This window comes from Staurois parvus, unplaced genomic scaffold (assembly GCF_062004578.1).
Source record: "Staurois parvus isolate SC_StPar_1 unplaced genomic scaffold, SC_StPar_1.0 ptg000080l, whole genome shotgun sequence".
NCBI lineage: Eukaryota > Metazoa > Chordata > Amphibia > Anura > Ranidae > Staurois > Staurois parvus.
The window spans coordinates 687,869-706,866 of NW_028317876.1; the positions used below are offsets into that span (position 1 = coordinate 687,869).

The window sequence follows — 18,998 nt, forward strand, 5'->3', positions numbered from 1 at the left end:
TAATAATCCTGAATGGTATACACCCATTCCGCCTATCAATTTAACCAGAGAACAACTGAATTATTGGTAAAGCTTACAGCGGTGATCTCATAGACAAGGAGACAGTATCATTTTTGAAAATTGAGCACCCTAGGGTGCCGGTCTTTTATGCATCTATCTTGGAGACTGGGAATCTTGGGTATTTGCTGGAGGGGGTATCGTCGATGTGCCTGCCCAGGATTTTATCCTGGTATAGATACATCAACAATGTCCTCATTCTCTGGACCAGCTCTTACTTTGCAGCCACTTAGACTCAGGAAATCTTGCATTATGTCTATGGCAAAGCAGTTTAGACCCATCTGTGCTATGTAAAACAACAGTCCATGGCAAGCAATTCCGTGGCATAGTTCGTGCATTCACAGAAGGATGTTTGTAGCCCACAGTGAAAAAGAAAGCCACTCTCTGTGCTACCTACTACAAGTGATGGTCTGGCAGTTATATGCACAGGATTGTTATGCATAACCACAATATATTCAATCAGAATGGTCTGGAGTGGTGTCCTGGTGCCTTTACAGCAACTATTGGACAATATGCTTCTGAAGTTGGATCATCTAAACCCCTATATGTGGAATACATTTATGTTTTCAGTCATGTATGATTCAGGATTTTAGTTGACAATTGGTGCTTCACATTGATTTCTTGCAATTAATTATGGCAGCAAACCACTCTGTCCATGAGTAAGTTAGGCCTAGGTTAGTATCCCTCTAAATTTAGGAGTGAGTTGTGACTACAAGATTTAGGAGGACAAATGTAAGGGGATACTCTCAGTGAGTTTGTAATTATTTTGTCTATGTTAATTAATTCCTGGCTTTTAGTACCAGGGGCTGGCAATGACAGTGCAGTCTCAGACTATGAGGATAAAAACATGAGAGTGGTTTATACCTATTCCTAAAAGGTGAAATCCAAAGTCCTATCCCATCAGTCTTTTCATCACTACTTAGTCACTGACTCAGAAAGAAGATACATGCTTCATAGATGTTCCAGGTCAGTGGCACACTATGTAATGAAGGAAAGTTGAGCGCAACAACTCTGGAGATTGCACTGCAGTTGAAGTCCACATTTCATGGTATCTTTCCACTATCTGGCATGTATTCCTGTTCTGAAACAAACAGGCATCAGAAAATGAAAATTATAGTAGGTATCAGAAAAATAATTTTTCAATTTCCTGCTCAAAGGACCGCAGAGAGACAGTGAGACCATATATATGCAGCAATATTTTATTCATAGAGCATACACTCAAGAACATAAGAAAAAAATTTATATATGTATCTGCAGGAAAATGATGAAGCAAACTCTTGACACACAGGCCAAGCAAAACAAAAAAATAAAGTGTTATATATATATATATATTTATTTTTTTTTTCCATTGTGCATTATGTGGGCTTTTTAGCATGATGTGCCAAATTAACTATCAATCAAATGCAGACTGGAACATTTGTTGTCCTATTTTAATGTACACTTCTCTCTCCTCATCGGTCATGAAGGACACCAGCGTGGGGTTCTGACTGACCTCGCTGTATACATGGGCCTGACCACCAACCATGACCACTGGATCTACAGCTTCTCCTTCCTCCTCCTGCTCTGCACTGCTGCTGGGGTTTATTGGAGCAGGCTGTGCATGCTTTTTTTCTTCATCAGATTCACTAGTATCACTGTCTGAATCACTTTTAGAATTTTGGGTTGGGGTGGGACCAGATCCAGATTTCATTTCATGGATTAGAAGAGTTCTGATGACCTCATTGTCACCACCACTGTCTTTCTTGTTGGCATTTTCATCAATGACTGGCATATCAGTTGCTGTGGAAGAAATGGAAAGAAGGAGTGTTTATTCAGATCCTCAAAACTATGCATTATTGTCATTTAGTTTAAGGCAGGGTTCTCCAAACTTTTCAAACAAAGGGCCAGTTTACTGTCCTTCAGACTTTAGGGGGCCAGATTATGGCCAGTGGGGGTAGAAAATGTCCAGCATCAATGAGGATAAACATGGCCTCAGGTTTTGTCGTCAGTAGGATTGGTGCCCCATCATTGATATAAATGGGAGCAATAGTACCCCATCAGTGGAAGAAATGGTTCACCATTGTTAGTGTCAGTGGGAGGAACAGTGCCCCATATCATTGGGAGGAATAGTGCCCCAAGGGCCAGATATAGGCTAGCAAAGGGACACAGTTTGGAAACCCCTGGTTTAAGGTATTATTTTTGGGTCTGCAGCAGTATTCACATGGAGGTTGCAGTGTCACCAAAGCAATGGCCCTTGTACCCAATTACAGTAGTTCCTTTCTTAGTTACAGTGTCATCAGGTGTCCTGTGAACACTATAAGGGTCAACAGCGCTGGTTTACCAAAAACACTTAAAAAGTATGATAAAGCGCTGCACAAGTGATCTAAATTTCTTGATGTAATATTTTCTTAAAAGGCCATTTTAGCACTCATTAAGTGCTAGTGCAATTTGGTGAGACACACTCATCAATATTACAGTTACTATTCGAACATCATAACTCATGGCCTAGATTAGCCAAAGTACCTTCCATAGGCAAGGATGGTTACTCATATAGGAGTATAATCAGACTCTAGAGCCTGAAAAAAATTGTAAATACTCAGTGAAGCTAAAAGCCCACGGCCTGCTTTAAATGAAAACTGCACATATGTATTATTTTTGGGCAATTAAATAGGCTAGTTAAACATAGCACAAAGAAAAACTATATATTGGTAACAAAAATATATACACTGCTCAAAAAAATTAAAGGAACACTTTTTAATCAGAGTGTAGCATCAAGCCAATTAAACTCCTGGGATATTGATCTGGTCAGTTAAGTAGCAGAGGGGGTTGTTAATTAGTTTCAGCTGCTTTGGTGTTAATGAAATTAACAACACATGCACTAGATGGGCAACAACGAGACAACCCCCAAAACAGGAATGGTTTTTTTAGGTGGAGGCCACTGACATTTTTTTCCCTACTCCTCTTTTATGATGGTTTTTCACTAGTTTTGCATTTGGCTAGGTTCAGTGTCACTACTGGTAGCATGAGGCAATACCTGGACCCTACAGAGGTTGCACAGGCAGTCCAACTCCTCCAGGATGGCACATCAATATATGCCATTGCCAGAAGGTTTGCTGTGTTTTTTGAAGTGTCTCAACAGCATGGATGAGATTCCAGGAAACAGGCAGTTACTCTACTAGAGCTGGACAGGTCCTTAACACTTGACAACCGGGATATAGCTGAATGACTGCTACAGCGCGGTTGTCCAGTTCTGGGAGGGCGTCATGTGGGAGGGTGTGATGTGGTAAAAGGCCAATCACAGTGGCCTTTTACCACGTGATCAGCTGTGTCCAATGACACAGCAGATCACCTTGTAAATGCAGTTGCTGATTGTCGGTTTCACTTCCCTCACGCTGTCACAGCGTGAGGATAGTACTACCAATAACCAGCAATTGTCAGAAAACAGTTCGACACTGATGAGCAGTGCCAGTCAGTGCCCAGTGTTGCCAGTCAGTACTGCCCATCAGTGCCATAGTGTCCATCATTGCTGCATATCAGTGCAGTATCATTAGTGCCAGCTCATCAGTGCTGCCTATCAGTACAGCCTCATCAATGCACATCAGTGAAGGAGAAAAAATTACTTGTTTGCAAAATTTCATACTAAAACAAAGAATTTTTTTTTTTTATTCTTTGCTTTTTTTTTTTGCTTATAGCACAAAAAATAAAACATCCAGTGGCAATTAAATACCACCAAAAGAAAGCTCTGTTAGTGTGAAAAAATATATAAATATTTCATATGGGTACAGTGTTGCATGACTGTGCAATTGTCAAAGTGCGACAGTGCTGAAAATTGGCCTGGGCAGGAAGGGGGTATAAGTGCCCAGTAGGCAAGTGGTTATCATTTGGACTAGTATCTGCTCCTTTGTGCAAGGAGAAACAGGATGAGCACTGCCAGAGCCCTAAAAAATTACCTCCAGCAGGCCACTGGTGTGAATGTCTCTGACCAAACAATCAAAAACAGACTTCACGAGGGTGGCCTGAGGGCCTGATGTCCTTTAGTGGGCCCTGTGCTCACTGCCCGGCACCATAGAGCTCGATTGGCATTTGCCACTGAACACCATAATTGGCAGGTCTGCCACTGGTGCTCTGTGCTTTTCACAGATATGAGCAGGTTCACCCTGAGCACAAGTGACAGATGTGAAAAAGTCTGGAGAAGCCACGGAGAACGTTCTGCTGCCTGTAACATTGTTCAACATGACCGTTTTGGTGGTGGGTCAGTGATGGTCTGGGGAGGCATATCCATGGAGGGGCGCATAGACCTCTACAGGCTAGAAAATGGCACCCTGACTGCCATTAGGTATTGGGATGAAATCCTTGGACCCATTGTCAGACCCTATGCTGGCACAGTGGTTCCTGGGTTCCTCCTGGAACAATAACCAGCCTCATGTGATGAAAGTTTGCAGGAAATTCCTGGAGGATGAAGGAATTGGTAACATTGAATGGCCCCCATGATCACCTGACCTAAATCCAATAGAACACCTCTGGAATATCATGTTTTGGTCCATCCGAAGCCACCAGGTTGCACCTCAGACTGTCCAGGAGCTCAGTGATGCCCTGGTCCAGATCTCAGAGGAAATACCCCAGGACACCATCCGTCGTCTCATTAGAAGCATGCCCACAACGTTGTCAGGCATGCATACAGGCACGTGGGGGCCACGAACTACCGAAAACCATTTTGAGTTGTTGCAATGAAATTTCAGCAAAATGGACTAGCCTGCTGCATAATTTTTTCACTTTGATTTTCAGGGTGTCTTTGAATTCAGTCCTCTGTAGGTTGATAATTTTAATTTCCATCAAATTATGGGGCATCCTTACATTCCTAACACATTACCCAGTCCATAGCAGTATAGATATCCAGCATGATATCTTTCCCCATTGAGATCTGATGTGTTTTCAAAGTGTGCCTTTAATTTTTTTGAGCAGTGTAGTTGCAGGCACCCACATTATTGAGGTCTTGACTGCAAAAAATACAAAATAATTTTTACTGAAACTGGAGATACATATATATATATATATATATATATATATTTTTTTTTTTAAACGAATGCCCCATACAGAGACAGAATAGCAATAGAAAATTCAAAAGAATTACATGTCAAACAAATTATGCACGGATTTGCATGTTCATGAGGGAAATAAGTATTTGATCCCCTTCACAAAACATGACTTAGTACTTGGTGGCAAATCCCTTGTTGGCAATCACAGAGGTCAGAAGTTTCTTGTAGGTGGCCACCAGGTTTGCACACATCTCAGGAGGGATTTTGGCGCACTCCTCTTGGCAGATTCTCTCCAAGTCGTTAAGGTTTTATAACTGATGTTTGGCAACTCAAACTTTTAGCTCTCTCCACAGATTTTCAATGGGATTAAGGTCTGGAGAATGGCTAGGCCACTCCAAGACCTTAATGTGCTTCTTCTTGAGCCACTCCTTTGTTGCCTTGACCGTGTGTTTTGGGTCATTGTCATGCTGGAACACCCATCCATGACCCATTTTCAATGCCCTGGCTGAGGGAAGAAGGTTCTCAGCCAAGATTTGATGGTAAATTGCCCGGTCCATCATCCCTTTGATGCGGTGCAGTTGTCCTGTCCCCTTAGCAGAAAAACACCCCCAAAGTAGAACGTTTCAACCACCATGTTTGACAGTTGGGATGGTGTTCTTGGGGTCATAGGCAGCATTCCTCCTCCTCCAAACTTGGCAAGTTGAGTTGATACCAAAGAGCTCGATTTTGGTCTCATCTGACCACAACACTTTCAACCAGTCCTCCTCTGCATCATTCAGATGTTCAGTGGCAAACTTCACACGGGCCTGGACATGTGCTTTCTTGAGCAAAGGGACCTTGCGGGCACTGCAGGATTTCAGTCCTTTTCGGCGTAGTGTGTTACCAATTGTTTTCTTGGTGACTGTGGTCCCAGCTCCCTGGATATTATTGATAAGATCCTCACGTGTAGTTCTGGGATGTTTCCTCACTGTTCTCATGATCATTGACACTCCACGAGGTGAGATCTTGCATGGTGCACCAGACCTAGGGAGACCGACAGTTGTTTTGTGTTTCTTCCATTTGCACCAACTGTTGTCACCTTCTCACCAAGCTGCTTGGCGATAGTTTTGTAGCCCAGTCCAGCCTTGTGTAGGTCTACAATCGTGTCCCTGACATCTTTGGACAGCACTTTGGTTTTTGCCATGGTGGAGAGTTTGGAATCTGATCATTTGATAGCTCCTGTGGATAGGTGTCTTTTATAAAGGTAACAAAATGAGATTAGCAGCACTCCCTTTAAGAGACTGCTTCTAATCTCAGCTTGTTACCTGTATGAAAGACACCTGGTAGCCAGAAATCCTGCTGAATGATAGGGGATCAAATACTTATTTCCCTCATGAACATGCAAATCAGTGCATAATTTGTTAGATGTGCATTTCTTCTGAATTTTTTGTTGCTATTCTGTCTCTCAGTGTTACAATACACCTACCATTTGATTTTTAAACTGATCATTTCTTTGTGAGTGGGCAAACATTCAAAATCAGCAGGGTATCAAATACGTATTTCCTTCACTGTATATAATTCATGCCCATATGTCTCTGTTATTGTTAATAACCATTGAATATGAAATGATAGATTTGGAACAAATACTGAATTTAGTCTCTGTGATTTCAGGCACAAGGGTCACAAATGCAATGCAGTTTGCAGACTCTGTACTAAAAGAAAATCCTCAATTCCTGTGGGATAGGTAGATGATTTAGTCCATGCTTTGCTTGACAAATCTACCCCCTCCACCCAGTGCATTTGTTATGTGTCACTGCATATCCTTAAACCTTTTGAAATGTGCACTTACTTTCCTAGGTCCAATTCATATGATAAAATCAGTGGGAAAGATCACTCCAGATTCCAGTTTTACCCAATCCTTACACCATATCAAAGTGTGGTTCCCTTCCACCAGTTCTTCACCCAACATCTTTCTCCAATACTCACTGCAACTGGCACTTATTTCTGGAACGACTTCATGCACTGTACTAATTTTCATCCAGACCGGCTGCTCCTTCCCCTTCTTTTCCTTGATCTTTTTCAGTTCTGGTTCGCGAACATTAATGGTAATATTCTGGACATACATGTTACCCATAGATGAGCTTTTGTTGGCCCATCTTCCCTGGCATCCCTGTAGGTCCATAGCGGCAATGGCGGCAGCCTGTTCATAGCTGGAGTATATAAGTCTGTATTATATGTCTGATCAAGGATTAAGTCTCCTAAACGTTTATCAGCATTTGGACACACATGAAGTTTAGCTCTGCTGTTGACAGTAGATTAGACTTACAAAGATCAATAATAACACAGATGGCCAACAGTTAAAGCAGAAGGTAAGTTAAAAAAATACACAACTTAATGCAGGCATGCATTTAAAAGAGAAGTTTGGAAACTAAAAAAAAAAACAAAAAAAACCCCCACACATATACTCACATAGGTGGATGCAGCATCAATCTGATGCTGCATCTGTCCCCTGCTGCCTCTACATTGAGAACTAAATGATCAAAGACCATGGATTGCTTAGTTCTTGGTATTCACAGAGAAGAGAGCCGGTGATTTCCGGCACCAGCTTTCTGCTCTGCCCCTCCAGTGCTCACTGAGGTGTTGGGCTGTGGGGGTGGGTGGGAGCGGCTGGCTCAGGCTCTCAGAGGTGAGTTGAGAGTCTGAGCCAGCTGCTGGTCCAGGGATCTGGGTGCATCCCGACATTAAAGTCAGGATCTCTCCAGAGTCTGAACCAGCTGAGTGACATCAGGCAACAGCGGAGTTTAACTGAACTTTGCAGAACTAAGTGCACTTCTTTGACACACAGGAGACGTAGAGCCAAAAGAACATACATCCTACTTCTCCTTTAATTAAAATAAATGAAATGCATTTTAGACACAACTACACCTGAAATTTACCCAAATTTAAGCTTTCTGTAACCGTCCCTTCAGGAGATTCTGTAAAAGAGAGAAAGAGGGGAAGCACTTGGAACCAATCAAGTGAGCTGTATTCTAATGTGCTGATGGAAGTGGAAAGCAAAGACGCGGCCTTATAAGTCTGTTGCTACATGGTGATGACCTGGCTGCATTGCTTAATCACAGAACAAATTCAGGTTACCTGGCTGGCTGTGCTATAGGGCTATAAAAAAAATAAAAAAATCACGACTGGATGAACAGAAATAAAAAATCCTTTATAAGTAAAACAGATATATATTTATATATGTTTCAGCTTCCCACTAAATAGTTATGTACACATAGGCATATATGTTGAGGCCTAATGAAAAACAAAATTCCTTGCTCTCTACGAGTCCTCAGTGACATCATCTGCCCCTTAGTTCTTGGTATTCACGGAGCAAAGTGCCGGTGACTGTCAGGCACTGGCTTTCTGCTCTGCCCCTCCAGCGCTCACTGAGATGCCAGGCTTTGGAGGGTGGTGGGATCGGCTGGCTCAGAGGTGCACTGAGAGGCTGAGCCAGCTGCCAGTCCAGGGATCTGGGTGGATTGCGACATTAAAGTCAGGATCTCTCCGGAGTCTGGACCAGCTGAGGCAACAGCGGACTTTAGCTGAACTTTGCAGAACTAAGTGCACTTCTTTGACACACAGGAGAAGTAGAGCCAAAAGAGCATACTTCTCAGTGACATCATCTGCCTCTGGTATATTGCTAGCATCAGCACGCATTAGGCCTCATTCACAGGGGTGTACATATCTGTACACCCATGCGAGGGGCCATCTTTGTCTGTACGGGATGCACAGGTGTTCCTTGCATTCATGTGCAGGCAGTCTCATTCATGCCTGTTGGGATAGAGGTGTGTTTATAAGTGCTGGGTGAGCAAGGTATGTCATCTTCAGGTGAGCAGAGAAATCCCAGAACAATTCAGCGGTGCCTCTAGGTGTAGCACTAAAATTGTACAGCAAGTCAAAGCCTGTCAAAAGGCTTTGGGCTTGTGTCAATGGCATCAGTTTGAGACATCGGAGATCCTTCAGAATTCATAAACAGGTGCATTCGCCTTACTTTAAAAAGGTTTTACATTCCCCAAGACTTGTGTAGCACCCTCCTAGATAGGTGCTAGGTTTAGATAGATAGGATTTAGTTGTGTTTTGGAGGTAAATCATGTCACACTGTAGTCGGTGAGGTTGTAATTGTTGTTAGGTAAAAGCATAACTTGCACACTGTAATCAGCGCCGCTGTGTTCTGCTAGTTAGGTCTGTTCAGTATGTTCAACTGCTGCCAACCTGATAGCTCCCTTTGCATCCAGAAAGCTTGAGAAGTTTCTGGATGATAGGTGTGGAGCTATGCAGATAGCAGCATGAATATTGATACAGCCCTGGCCTATCCCAGAGAAAGAGCCTCTGATGGCATTCTGGATAACTGTATATATTCAGTGAGCACACTGAGTTCTAGGTCTTTCCAGTATAGGATTGGTCCAGCCTGGAAAGGGGATGCTCCCCTCCCAGGCAATGTTGCTGTATCTACTGCCGTAGGCCTCAGGTAGGTGTCCTGAGGGCCTGAATGCTGAGACCCAGGTTCTGCTAGAGCTGAATGAAGAGCCGTCTACTAAAGATCTGGCGTGATGATATGAAGGAAGACAACCATCTGTCCTTGGGCCTTGTGGGTACAGACAACTGTAAAGCAGTGGCTCTCTACCTATGGAACCTCAGGACCCACATTTTTCCTTGGTCATGAAGTCGTGACCCAAAAATAATTTAATTTCCAAAACATTATAATTTATTCCACAAAACAACTTGTGCCGTATTCTACAATGTACATAATTTTACATAATAAAACACTTGTTTAGACTTTTAAAATAAATAATTATTTTATGCATACATAAAATAACAAACATCCACCAATACCTCCTAACTTTAAGCAAAGTCCCCTCTACCTCACGCTAATAGCCCATTAAGCTGAGCAATACCTCCTCTACCGCTCACTCTAAAAAGGCACACAAAGTTAACCGTATTAATGTCTTCAGTGGCTTTTAAATAAACAAAATAGTTTGTGCAATATTTGTGTGAGGGTTTTCAGTCCCCCCCCCATTTCATGCACTCCTTGAATCCCCCTTTCCATGCCTTGCTTTAGCCCACCCTTTCATGCCCCCCCCTTCCTTTCCCCTTTTATGCTCTTTCCTTATCCCCCTTTTACACCCTACTTTAATACCCACCTTGACCCACTTTTCATGCCCTCCCCTTTCATGGTTTCCTTCAGTCCTCCCCTTTTATGCACACTTTCAGTCCCCACCCCCATCACCATCACTTTCCTGTTTTCTTTCACTCCTTTCATAATGCTCTCTCCAACACCCATCCACAACCCATGAAAAGTACCTAGCGGAGTCATTCCCTGGAGTACAGTGGTGCTTTTCTTCCCTCCGGCGCGGCTGGCTGGAAGCGTAGTTATATATCACTTCCTCCCAGTGCTGCCGCGGAGAAAGGGGGAATGAACACGAGGGCTGCGGGACCGCTTTGTAAGTGCACTGTGCACACCACCTTAATGGGACCGGCTGGCCCCAATAATACAAATATTAAGGTTGGTAGTAGTTGCAGTTCCAGCCATATTAACATGTATATTAATGCAGCCAGCAGTTTTTATTAAGCTACATTGTCAGGTCACCGGACATTTTATTGGGGCATTAGAGAGGCCTGGGGGGCACTTGCCCCACGGTCCAGTCTGCCCCTGGTTGCGACCCACTACTTGAGAAACATGGCTCTAAAGGATCTTAGAGATTTTGTGCTGCTAAAACCCCTCTGGTGCTAGGGTATCAGCTGCGGGTCTTGCTAAAGGGGGCATCAGCTTCTGTTCTGGAGAGCTCTGTCCATTTAATCTCTTACTTGAAGGGGGGGGGGGGCTGCTGCTGCTGCTGCTGCTCTCTAAGCTGAAGTCTACTGTTTGTTTCAAGCACAGGCTTTGCCATAGCTTATCGAAAAGAATACTTAAGTCCTCAACAGTACATAGTTTCTGTTTTTGGAGTATTCCACATAATTTCCTCATCCCTATCCAAGTTCTCCAAAAATAGAACACACCCCTAGACTGCTCATTGAAGAAACGTATGAATGAGCCTATGTGCCTGGCTGCAGGGCAAAGCTTTTAGGGAAGACCTGGACAGCATTTCTGTGGCTCCTACAAGAGTAGCACTAGACTTGTATGGAAATGCCAAACCTATTTCAAGCGAACAAAAGTCCATAAACCTATAGACCCTTACTAAATTTCAGAGAACTCTTACTTATTTCCTGAGAAACTTTTCTACTAAGTCTGAAAGGTTCATCCATGGAAAAGGTAGTCATAAAAATTCTGTGATTTTAAAGCTGAATTTCAGGGAAAGAAAAAATTCATTTTTTTTTATGCAGGTTACACAACATTGGTGTTTTGTATTGCAGTGGGCAGCAGATTTATATAAATGCCAACATGCTGAGCATGTTTGTATCTCTCTCCTATTCCTAACAAACTGCCATGGGCTGAGACTGAGCCCAGAAGCCTGACTGAACCAGTCCTAACACCCTCAAACACTGACCTGTCAGCAAGTTCTGGAATCTCAGTTGGCTGAGGCTCGAGCAGCTCACTTGGAAGGACAATGTCTTCTGTTTCCCGAAGAAGCAGAAAAATTGGTTCTATCTGCTCATTGAATTTAGCGAGTAGTGTTCTGGCATCTCTTTTGGGTAGTGATGAAAAATCCTCCTCAACTTCTTGATTGCAGTAGGTACAGCGAAAGAGTTCTGCAAATGAAACAAGGAAGACCTTATTATAGCCAGCTTCAGTCAAAACTTTATAAAATTGCCCAGATCACATATAGGAGAGAAAGAGAATAGAAAACCAAGCATATATGGGACTTTACAGGTGCCCGAACATATATTGTATACAATGTATGCCACTGTCTTTGCTCTGTCTTATCCATGCATATGTGTCACATCATCATGTAACACTTTGGGAAACACCCAGTTTATAAATGATAAAGAGATGGGCAATCAGCAAAAGTGGGGGAAACACACAGGCTAACTGTGAAACAATGTAAAATGTATTGGTATGTGTTCACTAATGCGCCATTCATGGCCATAATTGCATGTATTTTAATGTATCTCAGCATATTTTAACTGTGGCATACATTGTATCTACAGTCATGGCCAAAAATATTGGCACCTCTGCATTTCTGTCAAATAATATACCACTTCGCCCAGAAAATTGTTGCATATTACAAATGTTTAGGCATTCTCATGCACACCACAGCCATCCAAAGCAGTGCGATTACAGTGAAGTATACTGACACAGCCCCCTAGTGAAACACTTCCAGCGCGCAGTTAACCCTTTGATCGCCCCAAATGTTACCCCTTCCTGCCCAGTGCCATTAGTACAGTGTCAGTGCTTTTTTTTTTTTTTTTTTTTTTTAGCACTGATCACTGTATTGGTATCACTGGGCAGTGTCAGAATGCCCCCCGCAGTCCCGCTATAAGTTGCTGATCGCCGCCATTACTGGTAAAAATTAAAAAAAAAAGAAATTCCAGTATCTAGATCACCATTTGTAGATGCTATAACTTTCACACAAACCAATTAATTTACATGTATTGGGATTTTTTAGCAAAGACAAGTAGCAGAATACATTTTGGCTTAAATTTATGATGAAATTTGATTTTTAAAATTTTTTTACTGGACGTTTAATAGCAAAAAGTCAAAAATATATTTTTTTTTTCTCAAAATTGTCGGTCAGGCGATCAAATACTACCGAAAGAAAGCTCAATACATGGGGAAAAAGGATGCAAAATTCATTTGGGTGCAGCGTTGTATGACCGAGCAATTATCAGTTAAAGTAACGCAGTGCCGTAACGCAAAAAATGGCCTCGTCAGGAGGGGGGGGGGGGGTGTAAAACCTCTGGAGGGCAAGTGGTTAAAGAAAAAAATACAGTCTCTACAGTCAAACATGGTAGAGGTTTACTGATGTTGGGTTTCTTTGCTGATTCAGGCAATGGATGTCTTAACCATGTGCATGGCATTATGAAATCTGATGACTACCAAAGAATTCTGGGGTGCAGTGTTAGAAAGTTGGGTTTCTGTCAGCGATCATGAGTCTTACAGCAGGACAATGACCCAAAGCACACATCAAAAAGCACCCAGAAACGGTTTCAGACAAAGCGCTGGAGAGTACTGAACTAGTCAGCAATTAGTCCAGATCTCAATCCCATAGAGCATATGTGGAGAGATCTCAAAACAGCAGTTGGGAGAAGGAACCCTTCGATTCTGAGACCTGGAACAGTTGGCGAAAGAAGAGTGGTCCAAAATTTCAGTAGAGAAGTGTAAGGAACTCATTGATGGTTACAGGAAGTGATTGATTGCAATTATTTTTTCCAAGGGGTGTGCTAACAAATATTAAATTGAGGTGCCAATAATTCTGTCCAGTCAATTTTTGGGGTTTTCTGTGGAATGTGTCAGATTTGGCTTTTTGTTTCTCCACTTTTTTTGAGTCGTATCAATACAAACAAAATAAATAAACATAAGAATGCCTAAACATTTGTAATTGCAAACATTTTCTGGGGAAGTGGTGCATTATCTGACAGAAATACAGGGGTGCCAATATTTTTGGCCATGACTGTACTATAGCTCCTTCTTAGTTTATCTAGGTGGAGCTAGACCCTGATGGCTAGTTAGGTGTTGATTAGCAGCTCAGGTGAGATAATCAGAGGGGTCCAGTTCTGGTCAGGCCTGAGAGACTCTGCAGACCAGCCCCTCTGGAATTTCCCCCTGCTCTGAGGCTTTCAGCGGAGGGCTTTGGAGGCAGTGGGTGGATCTGAGGAGTGGTTGGCTCCACTTTTGAGGGACCTCAGCCAATTCCCAACAGGAGGCTTGGCAAGGGGCTGGACTCACTTAAAAAGGTGTTGGAGCCTGCAACACTGTACCCATATGAAATTTTTATAATTTTTTTTCACACAAATAGAGCTTTCTTTTGGTGGTATTTAATCACTACTGGGCATTTTATTTTTTGCGCTATAAACTAAAAAAAAGAGCAAAAAATGAAAAAAAAAAAAAGGTTTTCTTTGTTTCTGTTATAAAATTTTTCAAACAAGTTATTTTTTTTATCCTTCACTGATGTGCATTGAGGAGGCTGCACTGATAGGCGTCACGGATGGGCACTGATCATCAGTGCCCTGTTGATCAGTGCTGATTGCTTCTCTGACAATTGCCGATTATCGGCAGCACTTTCCTTACGCTGTGACAGCATGGGGAAAGTGCAGCCGATAACTGGCAACTGTATTTACCTGGTGATCTGCTGTGTCATTGGACACAGCTGATCACATGTTAAAAGGCCACTGTGATTGGCCACTTACCGTATCACGTGATCAGATGTGTCCGTAGGACACAGAGATCACCAGCAGAGCTGGGGGTGTGTTCTGGGAGAACATCCATGGATGTCCTCCCAGAACTAGACAACCGCGCTGTAGCCGTCTTTTGGCTATAGCACGGTAGGGAAGAGGTTAATGGCACTTTTTGTTTTAGATGGAGTGGAGAGAGATTAGAACACCTGTCAGGTTTCCATTGCTGTCTGTGTCCCCATTAGCAACAGGAAGTAGGAGAGGTAATCTTCCAATGGGAACACTAGTTGTGGTGAAAACCAAGGATTTCCCTCACTTCAGAGAGATGTCTTCCCACTTCCTGTTGTGGCTATGGGACAGGAAGTAAAGGGAAATTTTCCCAATAGGACACAGATGGTACAAAAAAAAAAAAAAAAAAAAAAAACTGATAGAGGTTATAACCCTCCCTTATCGAAGATGAAAAAAAAAAGGTTTTGGCTTTAGTTCTACTTTTAGTAGAATGCTGACTGCACTGTCTGACTTCCAATTATGAGTGGTCTCTAATATCTGTAGATTTACATAAATAGTGCTTATGATCAATATAAAACAACTACCTTGCAAGTCAAATATATCATGTACTGTACATTCAGATTTTTATTTATTACCTGTTTTACATAGTTACATTAAAAGTGATGTTAAAAGTGAATTAAGTGAATTTTGTAGAAGTGAAATACACTAAAAAGTAGGGAGCATCTGAGTTATGTGTAGAATAAAGAATAGGGACAAAATACATTATACAGTCCATTTATGCAAAACATGTGCAGTTACCATATATTATTCCTTTAAAAACCCTACAGAATAACATCTACTCACCTGTCAGAAATGCACTCCGCTCCTAACTTTGTATTATGGGGTGACAGCACAGAGCATTTTTGTGGACTGAATTGTGTCAGCCTTGCCCAGTTACATTTTGCTAAACTACTGAACCACCTCCGCTGTCCCCATCTCCACAACATATGGACTAATTTGTTTGTAGTTCAAGATATGACCTGAGCAGTTAGCTTACACAGGGACATGGAGGCGATGGGGCATTACCCATTTTTGGCATATTTTCTGTGAATGCTCCCTACGCTCATTTGCAGAGCTATGTTCCAAACAATCTCCCTACCTCTATGCAATTTTATTACCTTCTGTTCCAACATGCAGTTAGCACATGAGGTTCCATGAGTCTCTCTACAACACCTGTATTTAGTTATGTCCAGTTGGTGTCGGAAACTAAAGGCTTTATTTCCCAGTGCTATGAAATAGTTGACGCCTGTCCTATTTGGAGGGACATCCATGTTAATCTAAAGACACATGGGAACAGGATGTTGGCAATTTTGAAGATGGACAGTTGGGCAGTGTGTTGGAGTCTGTGTTGTCCTGTTCTCTTAATACTACCCAAAGGCTATCACAGCTTTACATTTTTCCGTTTCACACCTTTGAAATTGTACCAAATGGAAACCTTATAGTCCCCATTGTGTGTCAAATGTATTACAGCTCAAGGCGACCTCATCCACTTGCTGTGGTGCTGCCCTAAAAACTTCATCATTATTGGGCAGAGATAGTGGATACTAAAAATTGGGTTTTTCAAACTACCATCCCTTTAGAGCTGAAATGTTGCGTATTAGGTATTTTAGATGGCTATGCCCTAACGGACTATAAATAGGATCCTGTATCAGGCCAGGAGGCTTATTTTGCAATACTGAAGTATGACCAATACCCTGACCTATAGGGACACGAAGGTTTCCCAGGGAAGTTTGATAAGATCTGGGGAGACTGGCTAGCAGTACCGGGCTTGACTCCTGTAGATCTTGTCATGGACAGAATTTTGGGCATGTATTAGTGCCTTAACCTCATTGTTCAATGTTTTTATACCCAATGTGAGGCACTACTGCTGTTATCTGGAACGGCTCTGTCAAGGTTTAGAAATGTTGCTCTTGATATGTGCTATATTGAGAAGGACATCTTTGAGTTGGTAACTTTCACATATGCAATATTGACATAACCTGCTGAATGCTCTGGAACACTCGTGTAGTTGTGGGCATTGTTTGTAATCATTCTGTCCTCTCTTTTTTGTTCAATAAATATTTTCTGATTAAAAAAAAAAAAAAAAAAAAAAACTGAGCGGGCTATGTAGGCTTTTTGTAATAAGCAGGATGTGTGCACAGGATAGCTTTGAATTTCTGACATGATCAAACAGGTATTTTTTCTACTTATTGAACAGAAATAACAAAGCACTTTAAATAGTGTATTTAAACAGACCAACTGGATCAAGGTTAGGGTTTACAGACATAAAAAAACACTTTACCGAGGGAAACATGAGGATCTCACATTCTGTAAGTGCTAGTTGCCTAGCTGTCATGCAGACCCTTTGACTTGTGTATATAAAGCCAAGAACCAAGAGTATGCATAGAAGGACTTCTGAGGTTTCTCTTATTTTTTCAGTCTTATATGGAAAGGTTTACTTTACGTTTTCCTTCATGGTTCTTTGAACACAATATTCTGTAGCTGTATCACAAAGCACCTTCTGTATTCTCAAATTGAAATGTTTCTATTCTACAAACATCAGAAATGGTGCTACGCTTTACTGAGAGAAACAGAGAGATTGCCAGTGGTGACCACTCATACTGACTGTTTTGTCTATAACTTTATATACTCCATCACAACTGTACAAATTGATACGTCGGCTTTATAGGTGGAGCTCCCTGTATTTTGTGCAGTCCACCAACCAAGTAGCTGTATATTGCTTGAGCTACAGAGAGTCTTAAATGCCCAGGACCAGTACTTGCGCTCTATTTTGATCTTTTTTTACTCTGCTAATCTAGGATCTGTCCCAGAACTACCTTGTGGTAAATACAGTAGATCCCTGTATACAAATCAGATTATGTTTTAGCTCTATTGGCTCCTAGCCATTTCTAATCACCTGACAACTTTTTAAACCCCCAATTTTCAGTTTTTACACAGACTAATTACAGAACCAGACTTCAGGTTGGACTCATAACTCATACCTGTAAATGGGTCAAATAGTTGGTTGACTTCGAGGTCAGAGTAGGTGCTGTGACATCCAGGGCACTTAAATGAAGCTCTGTTGGTGGACTCCCTCTCATCTGACTCGATCTTGCGACGAACGTGGTCAAGTTTATATTTAATAACATCTACAAGCACCTTGTAGTTGATGTAGTAATAATTGTGTTTGGTGCTCTTCCCATTTGGTCCAGTCTGGATACGCATACGACACTTGATAAATTTGTCAGACTTCAGGGTTTGCAGGATGGTTCGAAGCTGCTTCTTTTCAAACTTGAGGAGCAGGGCAATGTCCTCTTCCTTGACACAGGGGTATCTGATGAGCACATCCAGTGTCAGGGAGTACTCAAGGCCATAGAACCCTCGGACCATATACTTGGCAAGTCTTTTCAGGGCAGCAGGCACTTCTGTCATGGCGTCTTGATCCCCCATTGTGAATGGACCAAGGCATGTACTTTCTGTAGGTGCAAAACACCAAACACTATACCATGCAGTTGACTATGATTTTGTACAAAGAAAGCTGACTAAATACAACAAAGGAGGTAAATAACATGTACAATAATTACACAAGCTATTGTAGCCACAGAGGACAAGCAATTTCAAAATATATTGCAGAGATATGGAAAAGAAAAATCATTGGCAGTGTATCATATCAGTAAATTCCCAGAGGATTTTTCTGCCAAAAGCCATGCTGCAAACAGGTGTAATGAGCTCAGGAGCATTAACGATTTCAGCACTTTGCATCATTCAGCTCAGTCTGCAGTACGTCAATGTAAGATACATGGCTACATAAAGACTATGTTATATCCCGACTGCAGCTACAAAGATATTTACACAAATTAAGATACAAACCTCATCCAAAGTCCTCATGCACACTGGACGTTTTTACAGCTGCTGTTTTTGGCTTTTGACGTTTTTTCTACAGCTATTTAAACCCCCCAGTATGTTATCCTATGTGTCCATGCACAGACTATAATCAGCTTTTTTTGGCTAGAAAAAAAACCAGGACTAAAGGAGTTTTTTAGCTGTAAAAATGCTAAAAAACGCCGCAAACCGGCATTTTTGGACTCTATTTGACCAGGAAAAAAACGTAAACGCAGAAAAAGGCGCTAAACACTAATGCAAAAATGATAAAAAAGCTGAAAAACTCACGTTTTTAATGTGACTTTACACAGCCAACATTACCAGCGTTAACAAAACGTGTGTGCAGTGTGCATGAGGGCTTACTGTCACTATCATTCAGGTCAAGCTTTATAGTGCATAGCACAAATATTCAGTGCTTTCATAAGAATCAGGTAATTCTCTAGTCTAGAGCTTTCCATATGCAAAATGTCATTAGAATATCTCTTTATCACCCCATAAACTCATCCACTGGTCATCATTATTGATGTCCCATGAAATGAAGCATGAGACGCTGACCTTCAGGCTTCATCAGAAACGTTTCCTACCTCATTAGAGATATGCAAATATCAACTCTGAAGACCAACCTGCTGAGATGTTAATAAGTAATTGAATGCTATTATCTTTCCTATTGTTTTGTTATACTTTTAAAAAACTAATAAAAATTTTGTGAAAAAAAAAAAAAAAAATCCA

The 18,998-nt window shown here is 41.7% G+C and overlaps 1 protein-coding gene across 1 annotated transcript; it reads right to left on the bottom strand.

Annotated features, from left to right (window-relative positions):
* Positions 1–1,254: 1,254 nt before the first annotated feature.
* Positions 1,255–17,879, bottom strand: LOC149469144 (general transcription factor IIE subunit 1-like). The gene is made up of 4 exons (XM_089669672.1): positions 17,390–17,879; positions 11,576–11,777; positions 7,038–7,261; positions 1,255–1,836 (listed from the first exon to the last, which is right to left on the bottom strand). The coding sequence occupies exons 1-4, from the start codon at positions 17,835–17,837 to the stop codon at positions 1,451–1,453; spliced, it is 1,260 nt and encodes a 419-aa protein (XP_089525798.1). The 5' UTR covers positions 17,838–17,879; the 3' UTR covers positions 1,255–1,450.
* Positions 17,880–18,998: the final 1,119 nt, after the last annotated feature.